Here is a 20,193-nt window from a genome sequence, read left to right on the forward strand (position 1 = left end):
GAGGGTGGGAATCGAGAATGAAGGCGAGATTATGGATAACAAACATGGAACATTATGGTGAGTACATAACTTCTTAATGTTATGTTGTCCCATCTCACCTTCATTCTTGCTGGTTGGGACAGCGTCCCCAGCACCTTCTTTCTCGGGTGGCTCAAGGGAATAAGCTCTTCAGAACAGTGGAACCAAAGGAAGCCCTCGTATGGAGGCCACATCTACTTTGTCATGAGTGATGAAGGTATGAGGATTGACCCATGTGGCTGCAGCACAGATTGAGTCCATAGGTAGTCTGGCCTGAAAGGCAGTCGAAGTAGACATGGCTCTTGTTGAGTGGCCTCTAATCTTTCCTGGCAGTTGATCATGCTGAGAATTATATGCATAGGTAATAGTGTTAGCAAGCCATTTTGACAAGGTAACTTTTGAAACTGGTGCACCTTTTCTGTTATCTGAGAAGGAGATGAATAGCTGGTCATATTTTCTACACTCCTTCATTCTATGCAAGTAGAAATGTAACTGCCTGTGGACATCCATTTGATGTAGTTTATATTCTGCCTTGTTGCCATAGTCTGGGAAGAAGAAAGGCAGGTCAATGGACAGATTCAAATTGGTCTCAGAACATACTTTGGGAAGGAATGAAGGATTTGTTCTAAGAGAAACTCTGTCTTTGTGAAAAACTAAATAGGGAGGGTGTATGGACCAAGCTTGGAAATCTGAAACCCCCATCGCTGAAATAATGGCTGTTAAAAAGATAGTCTTCCAGGTCAGAAATTTCAGTTGGCAAGAGGAGGCTGGTTCGTATGGTGGGAGAATCAGGGTACTCAGTACCAAATCGAGGTCCCAAGGAGGTAGTGGTTCCCTTATTGGAGGGCCTTAGTAGAAAAGTACCTCTCAGGAAGGCTTTGCACAATATGTGAGACATTATGTTTGATCCCATGTCTCCTATGTGGTAGTTATAGATGGCGGCTAGTTGTACTCGTACAGTAGCTGCTGCAGCACCTTCAGTGAAAATCTCTGCTAAGAAATTTAAAATTGTACTTGCAGGGGCTGTGAAGGGGTCTATGTGATTCTTGGAAGCCCAACAAAAAACCTTTTCCATTTGCTACCATACAGTTTTCTAGTTGTTGTTTTTTGAGATGAAACCATAATGTGTCACACTGCAGGGGATATGTCTGGAAGCCTGGCTAAGATTGGAAGCGGAGCAGCCAAGCTGTCAGTTTGAGGGTTTGAATAGAGGGATGGAGCATTCCTGACTGACGAGTCAGAAAATCTGGTACCGGGTCCAGAATCCATGGCTCCTCTGCGAGATGGGGCCATAGGAAAGAGAACCAGATCTGATAAGGCCAGTATTGAGCAATAAGAATTAACCTGCAACTCAATGGTTTGGCTTTCTGTAGGACTTTGGGGATGAGTGGAAATGGGGGAAAGGCATAAAGAAGTCCCGGGGGCCAATCGTGAACAAGTACGTCCCTTGGGGACTCCCCCGGAGGGAGGATTAGAGCAAAGTTACTGCTGCATTTGGTGTTCATGGACATGGCAAAGAGTTCCCAGCAAGACTGGCCCCACTTGCAAAAAATTTGGCTCGCAACTTCCTGTTTCAGGGACCACTCATAAGGCATCATAATTGCTCTGCTTAATTTGTCCGCTATTATGTTGCATTTCCCCAGAATATGCATTGCAATCAGAAAATGTTGAGAAGAGATTGCCCATTGCCATACTCTTTGAGCCAGAGGGGGTAGGATCTGGTTCCACCTTGTTTGTTGATGTACCACACTACAGACATATTGCTTGTCTGTACTGCAATCGTACCTGGTGGAAGAGAGTTATGGAATGCCCCCAATGCCAGAAGCACCGCTGTCATCTCTAGGACATTGATGTGCAAATGGTACTCATGTTCTTGCTAAGTTCCTTGAACGGTCTTTCCCAGATAATACCCCCCCATCCTATCTGGGAAGTGTCCGTGGTCACTGTAGCTACTGGTTGAGGAAGTGTGAACAGTCTGCCTATAGTTACCTGTGTAGATTGGAGCCACCAGCATAGGTCCTTCCTGTAGGAGTCTGTGATGAAGATCTTGTGGGACATGGGCAACTCCTGCATGGACCACTGAGCAGAGAGTAAGCACGGTAGGACTCTCATATGTAGATTTGCCAGAGGTACTACTGTTATAGCAGCTGCCATAGTGCCCAAGACTTTTAGAACAAAATTTGCTTGTACTTTCTTCTTCAAGAGCAAGATGGACACTTGATGTCGCAGTGTCTGTACATTGTCGTGAGGCAATTTTGCTATCATGTGTTTGGTGTTCAAGTCTGCTCCTATGAATGTAATATGCTGTGATGGCAGCGAGGCAGATTTTTTGAAATTTATGGAAATGCCCAGTTCCAGGCATAGATGGATGGTGGTGTCTCTTACTTTGGTTAGTAGATGCTCGGTGGTGGCGGTCAGGAGCCAGTCATCTAGGTACGAAAACACCTGTAATCCTAGACACCTCAGGTGAGCCGTGACTACTGCCATGCATTTGGTAAACACTCTGGGGGCTGTAGTAAGGCCAAAGGGCAGAGCACTGAATTGGTAATGGCTGGCTCCCAGCTGGAAGTGTAGATATCTCCTGGATCACCTGTCCATTTTTATATGGTAGTACACATCCTGAAGATCAACTGAGCGCTTCCAATTGTCTTGTCCCAGAAAAGGGAGTATAGACTGCCGTGTCACCATCCAGAACTTAGCTTTTTTTTATGGAATTGTTCAGCCTGCTGAGATCCAAGATGGGTCTCCAGTCCCCTGTTTTCTTTGGAACTAAAAAGAACCTTGAGTAAATTCCGGATGTGATTTGGTCTGTGGGGACTTCATGGATGACTTTTTCTTAGCAACCTTTGTACCTCTAGGGTTGCCTGATCCCTTTGACACGGTAGAATTTCTGGGACTGATCTTGCTTGTGGGGGTGGGAATGAGAAGGGTATGTTGTATCCCCTAGATATTATAGACTGTACCCATTTGTCTTGAGTGATGTTCAGCCAGGCTTTTGGGTACAGTGGTAGTCTGCCTCCAGAGGTGGGCAGGCAGGCATCCTTTCAGGAGCGCTGGAAGGGTCTGCCAGAGAATGTATCTCTGTCGCCATGATTTTGTGGACCCCTCTGCGGTGAGGTCGGCGTCTTCAATTATTTCCCCATAACCCCCTGGGGGAAAAGTCACCACGTGCGTCTGGCGAAAATCTTTGGGATTTACAGAACCACATTTTCCCACCCTTCTGGCATTTGGGATAAGGCCTGATAGAGACGGAAAAACATATTCCTACAGCAGACAGAGTTTTACCTTCTTGTTTGCACCTGGTCAGTCTCTTTAACTTTTGGCCCGAACAATGATGAGTCGTCAAAAGGGCCATTTATGAAGGAAGACTTGAAAGGCTCAGCAAACACACAAAGGCACATCCAGGAATGTCTCCTCAGAGCTATTCCTGTGCCTGCTGCCCAACTCGCTCCATCATCTGTGTAAGAGATGAGCCTCATGGAGGAGTTGACTATAGAACTTAAGGTAGCAAGCTGAGAGGTCACCTTGTCTGACACTCCCGCAGCTGTAGAACCTTGGAGGGCATCTCCTAGCTCCTTCAGGAGATCCTTCTGAAGTCTGGTACAATGAGTTAAACAGTTCAGTGATCTGAGAGTAAAGGCTGCTGACGAGAACATATGCTTCCCATACCTGTCCATTGTTCAAGATTCCTTATTCAGCGGACGGACAAAGGAAGTCTCAGCTAACTCCTTTTTGGTGGCCGCCACCACCACCACCATAGCATCTACCGGGACACCTTTGGTCAAGAATTCTTTGTTGGAAGGGGTGGTTCTGAATTTGTTGGGCCTCCTTGAAACAAGTTCCACAGATTCTGGAGAGCCCCATGCCTTTCGACAGATTACACCAAGGAACTGATCAAAAGGCGGAGATACCCAAGAGGTGGAGGGTCAAGATCCAAATGTCTCCAGGTATACGGACTCATCCTCAGAAGGGGAAAGGTCTTCCAGCCACCTCTCTGCTTTAGGGTCTCTGGGATGTCTGAGAAGGAGACATCCTCAGAGGGTGACCGTGGGGACCCTTCTCAATCCTCTAAATCTGTATCCGATGTGACAGACTCCTCAGGGGAGTCTAGATGTTTCCTCTTACAAGTTCTCTTCCAAGGGACTTCTCCTGAGGGGTCCTTGGTTTCAGAAGAGAGTGATTCACCCAATGGAGCATCCTGGGGCACTGGTTCTCTATGCCTGGGGGGGTGGTACCGAGGCAGACAGCGGCACTTTTGTGGGAAGAGTGCCTGGATCCGGCTAATGCCCCAAGAGGTAGGCTCGGGTCCGATCCGACTCTACTCTCCGGACCCGACAGGGGAGCATCAACTCCCAGATCCCTTGACAGAAGATGGTACCAAAGAGGTCGGAGCAGATGTCGGGACCAAAAACCCAGGGGTAAGTCTCAGACCCAATGGTTCCACCACAAAGACATCCAAACACTCTGGCTCTGAAACCACTCGGGTCGGAGGAGAAACAGAAGATAGGAAGTAACAGATGTTGATTCCACTTCCTTATGGGCTCGACTTGAAAGGATCTTGGCTAGAGCCGGTGTCCCAAGCAACCTCTTAACAACCCGCTCCACGTGACAGGCTCCTGGAGGATTGAGAGGATGGGGGTCAAGAATTTTAGACTACCAGCCACCGACTGCAAAAGAGGTGAATGAGGAACTGAAGGAGTGTTGTTTTTGGCCCCGAAAGCCTTTGGGTCCAAAGTCGTGTCCTTAGATGGCTTTTTTCCCAGCTCAGAAGCAGGAGCCAAAGAAGAAGCTCTTTTTGTTGATATTTCAGACCTTTGGGATTGGGAATATTTAAATGAGGTCTGGTTTCCTTCCAATGCCTCAGCAAAAGGACCCTTGAGCAATCCCATAACTATAAGTTTATTCTTGCATTCCTGCAGGACCCTGAAACTAAAGCCATGGCAAATGGAGCAGGAATCCTGAAGGTGTACTGCACCTAAGCAATAGACAACTAGTGTGCCCGTCAGTTATAGACATTTTCTGTGTACAGGAGTCACACTTCTTGAAGCCTGACTGCTTCACTTCTTTCCCTTCCTTGTACGTAGTAGAAACATAACCAGAACAACACTGTCCAGGAGAAAACTATATTAAAAATAATAAGAAAGGCCACCAAAAAACATCCAATTATTATGCACACCACACAAAAACAGGAAACTACAAAAAAAAAAAAAAAAAAAAAACCTTACTTTTTTTTTTTTTTTTTTTAATAGACACACAGAGAAGGGACTACAGGAGAGGTCTCCAACTAAAACGACAATCTCCTCTAGTCAGAGGAGACGTCTCTAACTAAAATGACAAAACCTCTTGAAGGGAGGGGAGTAGAAAATGGAGGGAGCCCTCTAATTTAAACGAGCTAAGACAGAAAACAAAGACAAACCCTCTAACTTAAACGGGTTCAGAAAGGATAAACTAAAGTTTTAGAGACAGGATAGGGGTTGTAGGCCTAGCGGAAAGTGACGGCCAAGCACAACAGAACACAACAAGCGAAAAATCATATGATCAGCACAAACTAAAGTCTAAATACACTTTAAATAGCAATACAACAATAATTATGTGAAAAACTATTAGAATAATAGAATATTATGACCAAAAGAAATTCACTTAGCCTGAGCCCAGAGAAAAGCACCCAATCTAGTTTAGCGGCAAACAAGATCTGGGTCATCTTCCCTAGGCATTATGGGATAGGGTATTGTCACAAGCCAGTGGAAGCTCTTTAGCTTTAGTAATAGGCCGAGTCAGAACTGATACTCTATTCTGAACCCAACCAGCAAGAATGAAGGTGAGATGGCACAACATAACATCAAGTGTTTTGGTATATTGGCAAGCTAGAAGGGCATTTAATGCCCATGCTTGAAATGTTTGTATGTATGTATGTACTTTCAACAAGAACAGGAGTTACTACTAAGTAATACCTGACCTTTTTAAAGACTGAATATGGTTTCATACAAATGAAAGCGTAAACCTCAGAGATTCTTCAAGCAGAAGTGATGGCCATGCACACACATGTGAGCACTCATCTACAAAAAAGAAAAAAAAAAACTTCTAAGAGGCAAACCAGAACCAATGAACAGCAGACAGGCGAGTCTGTCAGTCAAGATGCTGAGGAATAAAAGAGGGGAAAGGCTCTTCAAAGGAGTTTAAAGTCAGAACCCCTATGAGAAAGTGCTCAACCAGCAAATGCTGCCCAACAGTTCTCCCCTCCACAAGGTCTAATTCCGACAAACTAGAACAGCATAGGGCAACTATCAGTGCCAGAGAAGGAGTTCTGGCTGGCAGTGAAACAGTTGAAGCCAGGATGGTCGATACCAGGGGCTCCAAACACTCGGCTGGAGTTGGAGGAATTTGCATGAGTGTAGAAGAAGGCAAGGCCCCAGAGCTAACCAGACTAAGAACCAAAGATAGAAGCAATTCCCTCGCCATCAGGAGCTGGTCAACCAGTCTAATAATGTCTGACTTCGACAGGCTGTTAGTCAACCAAATAGAAGAGGCATTTGTAGATCTTGCTGGCCATCTTTCCAAAAATGGACTCGAAGGATAGTCCGCAAATGGGTCAATTGAGAGTGAATAAGATGTCCTTGTTAAACTATCAGCTGAGACTCCTTCGGTACACAGTATTCCGTTGGTACCGAAGTAAGAGTTGTCTGCACCGATACCAGAGATGAAGAGGTCAGTGTCGAGGAAAGAGGGTCTTTTCCCAATGGTGTCAAGGAGACAGTCAGCACCGTGGTGGGATACTTGGCCAATTCTGAAGGCGGTTCTGAGGAGGCTGGTGGAACCGAATGAGTGCGCTTTTTCGGTTTTGAAGAAGATAAAGAGCTGGCTTCTGTTTTGGGACCACAGACAGCCTCTACAAACTCAGATTTGAGAAGTCCTTTAGGTATGAGCTTATTTTTACGCTCTGTTAGGGTTCTAGCAGAAAACCCATGACAGATGGCGCAATCTTCCAGAAGATGGACAGCATCAAGACAATAAACACAAAAGGTGTGTCCATCTGAATTTGGCATTTTCCTTTCACACTTTTGACACCTCTTTAAACTGGAGGGTTTGTCAGCCATTACAGAAACTAAGGCCACCTGACACACACAGATACACATATGCAGTCACAGATAAACGAGAGAGATTTTTTTTTTGTGTAATAGAGAGGGAAGGGGGGAATTATCAACAATGATAAAAGGAGGTTACCTGAAGGTAAAGGGGGTAAAGTACCAATGATGGTACCTTAGAGGCGTCTATACAATAACATCGAAGACACAAAATGTCGAATGCTTATAAGAGCGAAAATGCCGAAACTTGAATTTGGTATTGTTGGGGGCTGCACCCCCACCACTAAATATATATTCCAACTCTGAGATCGCACTACAGTGAGGATAGGGCAAATATCCCAATCTTCACTGTACTACGATCTCAAAAACGGACCTTCGACATTTCGGCACTTTCGCTGTTCTATTCGACATTTAGATTTTTCGATAACATAATATAGATCCCCTTAGAGTACCTAATGGTAAAAGAGAGGAAAAAGGTCATTCAACACACACACACACCTAAAGGAAACTAGAGGAGTGGGTAGATAAAAATATAGAAAATAACTGAATTTGAAAGGTAGATATTAGGGAAAAATAACTAACTTACAGCTAGATGAAAAGCCAAGGCTCGAGAGGTTGGTTGAATGTGTCTGGCACTACGAAGCGGCAAATGAGATCTGAGGTAATTTGGTGAGGAGTATTATGGGTAGAGCCTAGCTTGAGAGTTTCTGGAATGCACAAGCTGGAATAACGGCCTGTCTGTTCCAAGGCTCAGAACCTAATCCACAGTCAAGGATTACATGAAGACTGACATCAGATTTAATATTTTCCTCACAATCTGAGAGTTGGGCTTCATAATCTGTTGGGGAAGAAGTCCCCTCTCTCTGTCATCATCAGACCCTGTTTCCTTAGGAATTTCTTTGTGGGTGGATGCTCACCTGTAAAGGCTTCTGGACACCTGGATTCATAGCCTGTAATGAATGTGTTGCTAAAGTAAAAAAAAAAAAAAAAAAAATCATCCTTCTTAACTGCACTTAAGATAAACAATGTTTAATCTTTTGTTCTTTCTTTATCTGTGTCCCTGTGGAAGAAGACTGACGAAGGATGAACGTCTGACCACTCTAATGGGAATTCTTGCCAAGGCCACCCCATGAAGAATCTCCCAGAGTGCCTCCCATCCCTAGAGAAGATTGTTCTTTCATGCCCATATGGGACACTGGAACAGCCAGAGGACTTGGCTGAACCCAAGTTCATGGTGGCTGAAAGGACTACATCAGAAGACAGTGAGTGGTATGAGGAACAACTGATAGCCAATGCAGGTTCATCCACTATCTACTGAGGTGTAGACTGAGCCAATGGCAAGGGCTCTTTGGTAAGTTTTGCGTTTCTTTTTAGGAACAGCAGGACTGGAACCACCAAGTCTGGAGTAAACATCCATGCTGTAGCTGAGGAGGAGATGCCAAAAGCATTGTTACTAGAGCGAGTCGGTCAGAAGGTAAACTGTCATTTAGTGTAGACCAGCAGCACACTTACACTCACACTTCTTATACCAGCCCCTTCACAAAGTAAAAGCAGAAACAGTATTCAAATGGCAAGCAGGTTGCCACAAAGTGAACATAAACACTACACTGAAAAATATATCCATGCCCGTCTCAAAAATAAAAGTTTACACAAGCAATACAGACATTTAAAAAAATAGCCCTTAATTAGTCAAATAACACCAGTTGCTAAAAGCAGTGGCCCCTAACAAGAAACCTCCAATACTGATAAAAATATCAGTTTTCTTAAAGGAGAAATACCTCTTTTACTCAGAAAATAAAAAAAATCTTAACATGCCTACAATTTATGTACGAAGGAGACTTATCTGCCAGAAATTAAGCTATTAGCTGAATGCTGCTCCTGTGAAGTCCCAGAGATGCTTCTCCATAAGGTGACAAGAAATTACTGAATAAATCACTCTAACTGCTGATTTCCCTCCTCTGGGCTAATTAATTAGCACTCAGTGTGAAGGTGTGAGAGTGGGTACAGCGCTTTATGAAGATGGCCAGTTGCTGTTTCCTAGGAATGGAAACAACTCATACAGCATAAAGGGTACTGCAGCAGTGGGAATGAGGAACTGCTACTGGAAGCAGATGTAGAAGACTAGCCACCTGCACAGCAGAGGGAATAATCACCTTTGATTTCTTTTTTCAGTCACATATCTCATCACTTGAATATGGTTTACTGTAATATGATTCAGTACTGGTGGTTTGGGACTAAACAGATACTTGGATATTACATTTGTAAAAAAACATGCCAGCTTACCTGGTTCATTGGAGGGATCTTAAACCATTCATTCTTTAAAGGGCTATATGCATCAACCTCTGCAGAGTCATCCCTGTGCAAAATGGAAAAGGAGGAAGAATCAAATCAATTAGTTATAAAACAAAATAAATCTTATACTTATGTTGCAGATGGAAAATGCAAATTTAGTGTAGTGTTCAATTCATCATCTAAATTTTAATATATCCTTTGCAGTACATCTTTAGCAAAGATGGGACTGCTGATACCAGCTGCCTACTTACCAGTGTGCTATATAAGTACATTTTAGTGGAAAGATAACAGGAAGTTAAATAACTTTCTCAAAGTCACAAAAAATGAAAGCAAAAGTAGACGTTAGACAAAGCCAGGTTTCCATCTTTGCACTCCAACAACTTAACCACTGTGCTGCAGTGCTTTACAACCACTATACTATACTGGTTCACAATTAATGACTATTGCTTCAGTGGTCTGAATAGAGATGGACTGCTACTTTTTCAGAAGTAAACAGTTCCATGCACTATATTGCAGTTGTTATGGAGTGGCTACCATGTTTCTGAAATACGATTAGTTTTATAAATGAAATTTGAAAGATGAGCATGTTTTTGTGTGGTAATACCCCTTTGGGGAGAGTGATATTCCCACATATTATATTAATAACAACATCCTAAGCACGCAATCACTCGTGAGGATTCGGGCACTCAGGTTGATAACAACCTGTCTTTTGACCACCATGTTGGAAGGCTTGGCAGTTGAACCAACTAGGTGAACAACTACAGATCAAATTCAAACATTTGTTTCTTTGGGGATTACTTCTACTCCCCTATTCTAGGAAGTGTGGTTGGTCACGCACAGTTTGATTCAATCCAACAACCTCTGCCTCCCAGGCTGCTAGGATTACAGGTGTATGCCACACGCCCGACAGACACCTTTCGGACTAGCGTCAAAGAAGTTCTAAACATTCGGCACTCATATGTCACATATGCACCTTATGCCTTGTATGTAGGAAATATGTTTGACATACAGAATCTGGAAAATGTAAAGGCTTTGGGATGCTGGCCTATCTTTGGCAGGATATCCCAAGAGTGAAGAATATTGCATCAATGATAAGGATCATGCTGAACTGTACTAAAACCATGCATATAAAGTGCATTTTGTAAGGGTTTCTTATATTTGATGTTATGGAGATTTTATGTCTGAACATCTGGTTTGTTTCCCTACATAAAAAGCTTGACAGAAACATTGTGCCAGGTATATCATCCATTCAGTCATACATGTAATACAATATCTGATATTATATACACTTTAGTTGCATTTCCAGATGCAAATGCAATGATTTTAGTCTGTCAATCTGTTAGTTTGCATTAACCGGTTACATGATTTGCTGTTAACGTGGGTTAAAAATGGGGGTTAGCACCTAGGAGATTAAGCTAAATGTTCACATGTGGAGCAAGTGCCTCTTGGCACAAGGCCCCAATCCTCTTTCTGCAGATGCTGTGAAAGAGTGTTTTGGCTCTTAGATGATCCATATATATATATATATATATATATATATATATATATATATATATATATATATATATATATATATATACACACACATATACACACACACACACACAAACAAATACTTCAAGTACAGCCAATAATGTCCTTCTAGCCTGCCAATATACCAAAACAATTAGTCCCATAATAACTTTCCAGGTTGTTCTTAAACATACCTAAACTAGTGCTTGTTTTAATGCAATTAGGTAGTTTATTCCATGCATCAGCTACTTTCTAAGACCCAATAAGCACAAATCTTGTTCTTATATAATCTTTTTTAATTTCTCCAAATCTTTTGGGTTTCTAATATCATGACAGGAATGGACCCCATTCCTAAGTCAAAGTATGATTACAGTTCATGAAATTAGTATGGTTTCAATCTTTGATGTTAGCCAAAATTGCTCTTCGCAGCACCTGCAATGTGCCCAGTAATGACACCTGCAATTCGTAGGGAGTTACACGTATTGGTAACATATCTAAACACAACTGTAGATTCTTTTTTCTAAGACCCATTGCTCCTACTACTATTGGAACTGTCTGGGTATCTATAATTTTCTACATAGGCTGTCTGATGATGATTCACGTTTTTTTGATAACCCAAAACATTCCCAGAGGTAGCGGTCTCTAAATGCCTTATTATACTTGAATAAGGTCTCCTGTTAAATGTCTATGTGAGACACTTTACAAGTACAGATAAATAAGTGTTTCATAATAACTTAAATTTCTCACATCCATGGATGCCCTTGGGATATTTCTGCTGCACTCTTTCCAATTTATTTATGCTTGTTTTCTTATAAGGTTTTCATTTTGCTACTCTATACTCAGGTTTGGGTCTAATGTAACAAAGAATGATTAATTATTTATGCTTTTCTAGACTTTATACATCATTTTATACAACCTATACCTCTACAGCTATCATTAAATGATTCATTATGATTAGAAAAACTCAAAGTTGGATTAGTCTGTATACCCAGGTCCTGAAAATTAATCTACAGTTTCAATCACTATGCTCTGTGTTAATATTTACCTTAAAATCTGTCTCTCCCAAATCTCATGTGCTTAGTTTTTGACATATTTATTAGTGTTGACTTTAATGGGCCTCCTGTAAAGGATGACAGTTTGAAGGTTAATACTAGAAGCACAAGAAATAGAATTCACTTTATTCACAGTTGGCTTTACCACTATCAATCAGGCATTCTACCAGTCTCAGAACTCTGGATGAAGCAAAATGACAAAGATTCCAAAAATCACTCCTCGTATTTAATGTAGTCATAAAGTTGACAGAAAGAGGCATTGCAACACTCTACAAACACAATCTCATCTACATTCTATTTGAAACTTACATTCCATATTGCATTTATTTATTTATATTTGTTCGCCGGGGTAGTGCACTGATCTCAGTAGATCATTTGCAGGCGCAGCCCAGGTGAATTGGATCACGTAAGAAATGGACAAAACATATTTATAGATACAAGGATATGCTTAAAAAAAAGAAGTTATGTACTCACCATAAAGTTCCATGTGAGTTGTTCATCTCGCCTTCATTCTTACTGATGGGTTCGGAGCCAATCTTCGGCTCCGATTTGGCCAAATGCAAAAGCCCAAGGTCTTCAACCAGCTTGTGGCCTACTCCCTATCCCACGATGCACTGGTGATTCCCTCAGATCTTGTTTGCTGCTAATAAAAATATATGCCACTTGACGTACCAATAGTATAGAAAATACTAGATAAGGATCACATACAGCCATGCTTTTCCTTAAATCTCAGTCCTCAAGAAGCCTGGATGGGGGTTGGAGGGTGGGACATAAGAATGAAGGCGAGATGAACAACTCACATGGAATGTTATGGTGAGTACATAACTTCTTTATGTGAAGTTGTCCCATCTCGCCTTCATTCTTACTGATGGTTTAGCATCCCAAGCACCATCTTTCTTGGGTGTCTCACGGGAGTATATTCTTCAGGACAGTGGAACCAAAGGAAGCCCTGCCCCTGGAAGCCCTATCTACTTTGTAATGAGTGATAAAGGTATGCGGCCTTGACCAAGTGGCTGCTGCACAAATAGTATCTATTGATAATTTGGCAGTAAAGGCTGAAGAGGTGGGAGACAGCTCTAGTTGAGTGGGCCTTTATTTTGTCTTGTAGCGGTATATTCACTGAACTATAAGTAAAGGAAATACAATCCGATAACCATTTTGATAAAGTGGTTTTCACAACAGGAGCTCCTTTCTTGGAATCTGAAAAAGAAACAAAGAGCTATTCTGTTTTCCTGAAATCCTTGGTCCTATCCAGATAGAATTAAAGTTGTCTGTGAACATCAAGCTTGTACAGCATATACTCTACCTTATTGCCATATTTAGGGAAGAAGACAGGCAACTATATCGACTGAAGTTTGTTTCTGAACATACTTTTGGTAAAAAAGAGGGATTAGGCCGAAGAGAAACTCTATCATTATGAAAAATTAGATATGGGGGTTTAATGGACAAGGCCTGTAACTCTGAAACCCTCAGAGCGGACGTAATGGCTACTAGAAATATGGTTTTCCATGTGAGATGCTTTAGGTCACATGAGGAGGTTGGTTCAAAGGGAGGCAGGATGATTCTTGAAAGAACAAAATTCAGATTCCAAGGAGTAACTGGAGATTTAATGGGTCATCTCAAATGTATAGTACCTTTGAGAAATGCCTTGGAAAGTCTATGTGACATGATATTAGAGCCTTCATCAACAAGATGACAGTTAGACATTACAGCCAATTGAACTTGAATAGTAGCGGCAGCTGCCCCTTCACTGAAAAGCTTAGTCAAAAATTCCAAAATAGAGGATATTGGAGCTAAATAAGGATCAATATCATTTTGTAATGCCTATATTGAGGATCTTTTCCATTTGCTGAGATATAACTTTCTGGTAGACGATTTATGAGAGGATGTCAAAATATGCTGTGCTGCAGCTGAAAGATTCTGTAGCCTGGCTACGTTTGGAAGTGGAGCAGCCAATCTGTCAATTTCAGGGACTGAAGGGATGGATGAAGAGCCCCCAAAGAGTGAATCAGGAGGTCTGGAACTTGGTCCAGGATCCAAGGTTCTTCCAATAGATGAAGCCGAAGAAAAGGGGAACCAAATCTGATGAGGCCAGTAGGGGGCTATTAGAATGGCTGTCCTTCCCAGAGCACTGGCTTTCTGTAAAACCGTGGGTATTAGTGGAAATGGTGGAAAAGCATAAAGAAGACCTGGGGGTCAATTGTAAACAAGTGCATCCCTTGGGGGATCCCCTTGAGGGGGAATTAGGGCAAAGTAGCTGCTGCATTTCGTGTATGTGGGAGTGGCAAAGAGATCGCAGCAAGGCTGGCCCCATTTGTGGAATATCCTTTCCGCTACTTCTTTCTTTAGGGACCACTTGTGAGGCAATAGAATTGCCCTGCTCAGTTTGTCTGCTATTACGCTGGACCTCCCCGGGATATAGGTTGATATCAGAAAGCGCTGGGTGGAGGTTGCCCACTGCCATACCTTCAGGGCCTCTCGACATAGGGGGTAAGATTTGGTTCCTTCTTGTTTGTTGATGTACCAGACTACTGACATGTTGTCCGTCTGTATCGCAATGGTCCCCTGAGGAAGAAAGTCTTGAAAGGACTGCAAAGCTAGAAGTACTGCTCTCATCTCTAGGACATTGATATGCAGATTGGCCTCGTAATGATTCCATGTTCCTTGGGCTGTTCTTCCCTGATAAAGCCCCCCCATCCTACCAGGGAAGCGTGCGTGGTCACTATGGCTATAGGGGCTGGTAAAACAAAAGGATGGCCTGTCATTACCCAATGCGATATTAGCCACCATTGGAGATCCTTTCTGCAAGAATTTGTGATTATGATTTGATGAGACATTGGGAGATCTTGAAATGACCACGGTGTGAAAAGGAGCCATTGTAGTATGCGCATGTGCATCCGACCCAGTGGAATTGCAATGATGGCTGCTGCCATTGTACCCAACAATTTGAGAACCATGGACGCTGGGGCTTTTTGTTTTGAGAGAAGAGTTAGAACCTGTTGTCAAAGAGCACAAACCCTTTTCTGGCAGAAGTTTTAGGGTCATTGTGGTGGTGTCCAAGTCTGCTCCTATGAAAACGGTATGTTGCGATGGCGATAAGGCAGACTTTTCTAAGTTTATGGTAATCCCCAACTGACAGCATAGATTCATAGCAGTGTCCCTTGCTTGAATGAGTTGATGCCTGGTGGTGGCGGTCAGGAGCCAGTCGTCTAGGTATGGAAACACCTGGAATCCTAAACATCTCAGGTGAGCCATGACTACTGCCATGCATTTGAACACTCTGGGGGCTGTAGTGAGACCAAAGGGCAGAGCTCGAAATTGGTAGTGACTGGCCCCCAGCAGAAAGCACAGATGATCTCTGGATGGTCTGGCCATTTTTATGTGGTAGTATGCATCCTGGAGATCTATCTAGCACATCCAATTGTTGTTTTCTAGAAAATGAAGTATCGACTGCAGTGTGACCATCTGGAACTTCATCTTTATTACAGATTTGTTCAGTCTGCTGAGATCCAAAATGGGTCTCCAGTCCCCTGTTTTCTTTGGAACTAAAAAGAACCTTAGTAAGTTCCGGATCCTATCTGGTTTGCGGGCACTGGTTGGATGATTTTTGTTTAGCAACTTTTGAACTTCTGTGGTTGCTTGTTCCCTGTGACTGAGTGGAATGTCTGGGATTTTCTTTACAGGGGGAGGTGGGGCAAAAAAGGGGATACAGTAACTTCTAGGTATGATACTTTGTACCCAGCTGTCTTTTGTTATTTTTAGTCAGGTGTCTGGGTACAAACATAAGCATCCCCTAACTGCCTCCAGAGATGGACAGGTGGGTCTCCTCTCAGGGGCGCTGGTAGGGCTTTCCAAAGGACTGATCTCTGTCACCCTGGTTCTGTGGACCACCTCTGCCGCGTGGACAGCGTCTTCCATTATTACCCCCTCCTCTGCCTCTGGAGGGGGGGTTTCACCATGTGTGTCTGGAACCACATCTTTCCTCCTTTCTGATCTTTGGGGTAGGGTCTGGTAGGAGTGAAAAAACAGACTCCGAAGGCAGACAGTCTTCCTATCTTGTTCACACCTGGTAAGTATTTCTTTCACTTTGGGTCCAAAAAGGGAGCCATCAAAAGGGGTGTTGATAAAGGATGACTTAAAGGGCTCTGCAAAAGAACATAAGCGCATCCAGGAATGTCTCCTAAGAGCAATTCCTATACCAGCTGCTCTGCTCGCTCCATCAGTTGCATACAAAAGCAAATGCATGAAAGAGTTTGTTAGGGAACTGAGAGTGGAGAGCTGTGAAGACATTTTATCTGAGACCCCCACAACCACTGAACCCTGTAGAGTATATCCTAGCTATTTAGGAGATTTCTTTGCAATCTAGTGAAATGCACAAGATAATTCAGCGACTTAACAGCAAACATCGCTGAAGTAAACATGAGCTTTACATATCTGTCCACGACTATCGAATCTTTATTCGGTGGATGGACCGACGTAGAAATTTCGGATAACTCCTCCTTGGTGGCCGCCGTCACCACCATGGCATCAACAGGGACTCCCTTTGTGAGAAACGCCTCGTCTTGTGGTGAGGTAATAAACTTATTGGGCTTCCTAGGGACAGGTTCCACTGTATCTGGAGACTCCCATGCCTTTCAACAAAACAAGTCCATGAGTTTGTCGAAAAGCGGAGACACCCAAGAGGCAGACGGCTGAGACCCTAAAGCCTTCAAGTAGACTGACTTGTCATCAGTAGGTTTGGTGGACTGCCAATCACTCCTCTGTTTGAGAATCTCTAAGATATCTGCGAAGGAGATATCTTCTGAGGGTGACCATGGGGAACCTTCTAAATTATCCAAGTCCGTGTCTGAAGTGACGGATTCCTGGGGGGAGTCCAGATGCTTCCTCTTGCATAGCCTCTTCCAAGGGACCTCCTCAGTAGGAGCTTCTGGTGAGGTCTTGGAAGAGCAGGGATTGGGCTTCCTGAGGCTCTGGGTCTCTACGCGTTTTTGGAATCTGTGATGATGAAGTAGACACTGGCGTTTTAGGTGGAGAAGCTGCTGGTCCTGATGAGGTGGTTGTCCGTGGGGAAAATGCTCGCCTAATGGCATCGAAGGGTCCCCTGTCTCTGATGCGAAGGAACCCCTGGATCCGACGATCCAGCTGATTCCCCCAGCACCAAGACGGTAGGCTCCGAGCCAGAGGTAGGCGCCAAACTCACCCACGCTGAAGATCCGAGAGGCAAAGTCGGACCCAAAAGATCGATTTGACTATTCCCCCCTGGACCCGCCCGGTGAGTGTCAGCCCCCAGACTCTTCGTCCGGCACCAAAGTAGTCAGACAGGTCGGTACCAAAAGTCCTGGAGCAGGTCTCAGCACCCACGCCTCCACTGTCATTGGTTCCAAGCACTCCGGCTCTGAAACATCGAGTCGGACTGGAGGAGGAACAGGAGTAGAGGGAGAAGGAATGGTCGGTTCCGAAGCCTGAGGGGTTGGTCTCGATAAAAGCTTGGCAAGCACCGGTGTCTGCAGAAGCCTCTGCACCACACGATCCACATCCATGTTTGAAAGACTTCTTGAGGACCAACAGGACGGAACCAAAGAAGCCACAAATTGTAATATTGGTGATTTCAGAATTGGAGATACCGGCTCCAAATAGTAACAACTGTCTGCTCCGATGTTAGTGAAGCCGAAGTTGAAGGTTCGTCTGCTTTGGACTGACTGGAAGGTGGAGATTTTCTCGGCTTTGAAGATCCAGAAGCAGATGATGTTTTTGAAGACTTAGTCGGTTTAGCATGAGCTGCCCTACTCTGATCTAATGATTCCTGAAAAGAAGATTTAATTAAACCTTTGACAATTAGTTTATTCTTCCATTACTGTAACACTCGGGAACTAAACGATTGACATATAGAGCAGGTTTCCTGCAGATATAAGGGGCCTAAACAGTACACACAAGCTGTGTGTCCATCGGTAATGGACATCTTTTGTCCACACTTGGGGCATTTCTTGAAGCCCAAAGGCTTAGCCTGCTTATCCTTGTCCTTATTCTGTGACATTTTTATATGTAAAAAAGAGAACAGTCCACTCAATACACTATATATAATAAGCCCTCTAATTTAAACAAGCTTGAAAATAAAAAATTAGCCTCCAACTTGAACAGGCTACAAATAAACTTCAAATCACAGACCAAACTATGAAATGTATCCTTCTAATTTAAACAGGCTATAAATGGAAAATTAAATTCACTCACTATACTGTTAAATTCATAGTAACACTATTATGAAATCTTAACTAGATATAAGGGAATAGGGCTATAACAAGGCCTTCAAACAGGCCAGAGAGAGACAAGAAAAATAGAATCACACTCTAGGAAAAAACTAAGTGCGAAAGGGACTCTAAATAACTACAACTATGTTACGTCAGTAAAACTTATCTAAGATTCTACAAAGTAAAAAAAAATATGTATAGAAAACAGTTTTCACTGGCCAGAGCTGGTGAATCGCCCGATCTGTTGCAGCAGCAAATGAGATCTGGGAGAATCATCAGTGCATCATGGGACAGGGAGTAGGCCACGAGCTGCTTGAAGACCTCGAGCTTTTGCATTTGGCCAAGTCAGAGCTGAGGATCGGCTCCGAACCCATCAGTAAGAATGAAGGTGAGACAGGACAACTTCACATCACATATTTACAGATGCAAGAATATGATATAACATTTTGTTCAAAAAGAAGACTGCTTCCAAGGTGGCTGCACACTGAGTAACAGTTTGTTTCTAGCTCTCCCAGTGTGAAAACAGAAGCTCAGCAGAGAAGGCCAGCAGACTTATGTTTATGGGTAAATTTCAGTAACTGGCACGTAAGTGCACTGTCTGGATGCCAGGAATAAAATAAATACAGAAGATCTGGAAAAAATTAGCTACAAAAAGTCAGGAAGAAACACTGACTGTGGGGAAAGTTCTGCAACTGTTCAGCAAAAAGCAATGCAACTTTCAGCCATGACTTCCAATAACCTACAGGAGAATACAAGTCAGCTACATACAGACCTGGTAAAATTAAAGAAAACACCGATGGAGTATTTCAACACAAACAAAAGGCTGGAAAAATTTGAAGAAGCTTTAAACAGATATACACATGAAATGATAAAGCTGCAAAAATCAGAGGTCAAAATGAAGAAAAGGCTGGCTGAATAGGACACTGGTCAGGAAGAGATGTTTCAAAAAATAATAGAATTAGAGGACAGGGCATGTAGGGAAAACCTGAGATTTTCAGCTATACCAGAGAAGTTGGAAGGAATAGACTGCAATCATTTTATGAAAGCATAAATAAGCAACTGGACTGGTATTCCAGAACAGGAGTTGTTAGTTGAAAGGGCACATCATGTGTATGATCCAACCCTAGCTATAAGAAAGCAGCCTACACTTTTAATAGTAAAAATGCAATCCTACCAGCAGGAGGAGTTGATTCTGAAAAAAATGTGACAGAAGGACAGAATACAAAAAGTGGGAGATGGCAGAGTGTTTGTGGAGAATGATTGCTCATTGTACACCAGGCAGAAGAGTAGTAAATTCATTCCACAATTCAGGGAATGTTGCAATGTGGGTGTGAGATTCAAACTGCTGTATCCAGCTGTCTTTAAAGTATTCTTCCTTGGAGGGACAAAATCATTTTTTGATGAAGTACATGCTGAGGAAATACAAAAGTTTGTCCAACAAAAAGTGAGCTATGAAACAGAAGGACATTCTATTTCTTGTTCCTCTGGTAAGAAAAAACAGAGAGAGACTGTACCTGTGACACCTTTTCCAGTATTTCAACCAAAAATGTTGGAGAGAAGGAAGGGAGCATGAGAGTTGACTAAAAGAATTGACAGTACATTGGAAATTAAGCAGAGACAGGATTTGAGCAATGGAGAACAGTAATAAAACCAGTAACTCAATGTGGGATTACAATGCAATAATTATATTTGTGAAATATGACAGGACAAGAAAATCTGGAAATGGAATTTCTTGGACTTGTGGAGGATTCTAAAGTATATGCCCTACTTCATGTTATTAATGTTCAGAAAAATGCTTTGGGGAGGGGAAGAGAGGGGAGGAAGCTAACTGTAAGTAGAGAAAACATTTTCTTTTCTTAATAATACTGTATTTGTGGTGTATGGGTTTCTTTGCATACTGTTTTGGGGATTGTAATCAGGTGCTGTTGTTTTTTTTTTTCTCCCCTCTTCTTTCTTTCTTCTTGTGCAGTTTTGAGAGATATAGGTAATGCA

At 42.8% G+C, this 20,193-nt stretch overlaps 1 protein-coding gene across 3 annotated transcripts in view; it reads right to left on the reverse strand.

Moving 5' to 3' along the window:
• KLHL21 (kelch like family member 21) overlaps positions 1-20,193 on the reverse strand; it is a 747,265-nt gene that overhangs the window by 15,233 nt on the left and 711,839 nt on the right. For all 3 annotated transcript variants that reach the window (XM_044056426.1, XM_044056427.1, XM_044056425.1), the window contains one exon: positions 9,384-9,456. In XM_044056426.1, coding sequence (XP_043912361.1) covers positions 9,384-9,456 — 73 coding nt within the window. The remainder of the gene's footprint in view (positions 1-9,383; positions 9,457-20,193) is intronic.

The sequence above is a fragment of the Protopterus annectens genome, chromosome 14.part0, assembly GCF_019279795.1.
Source record: "Protopterus annectens isolate FY-2018-M chromosome 14.part0, PAN1.0, whole genome shotgun sequence".
Lineage (NCBI taxonomy): Eukaryota > Metazoa > Chordata > Ceratodontiformes > Protopteridae > Protopterus > Protopterus annectens.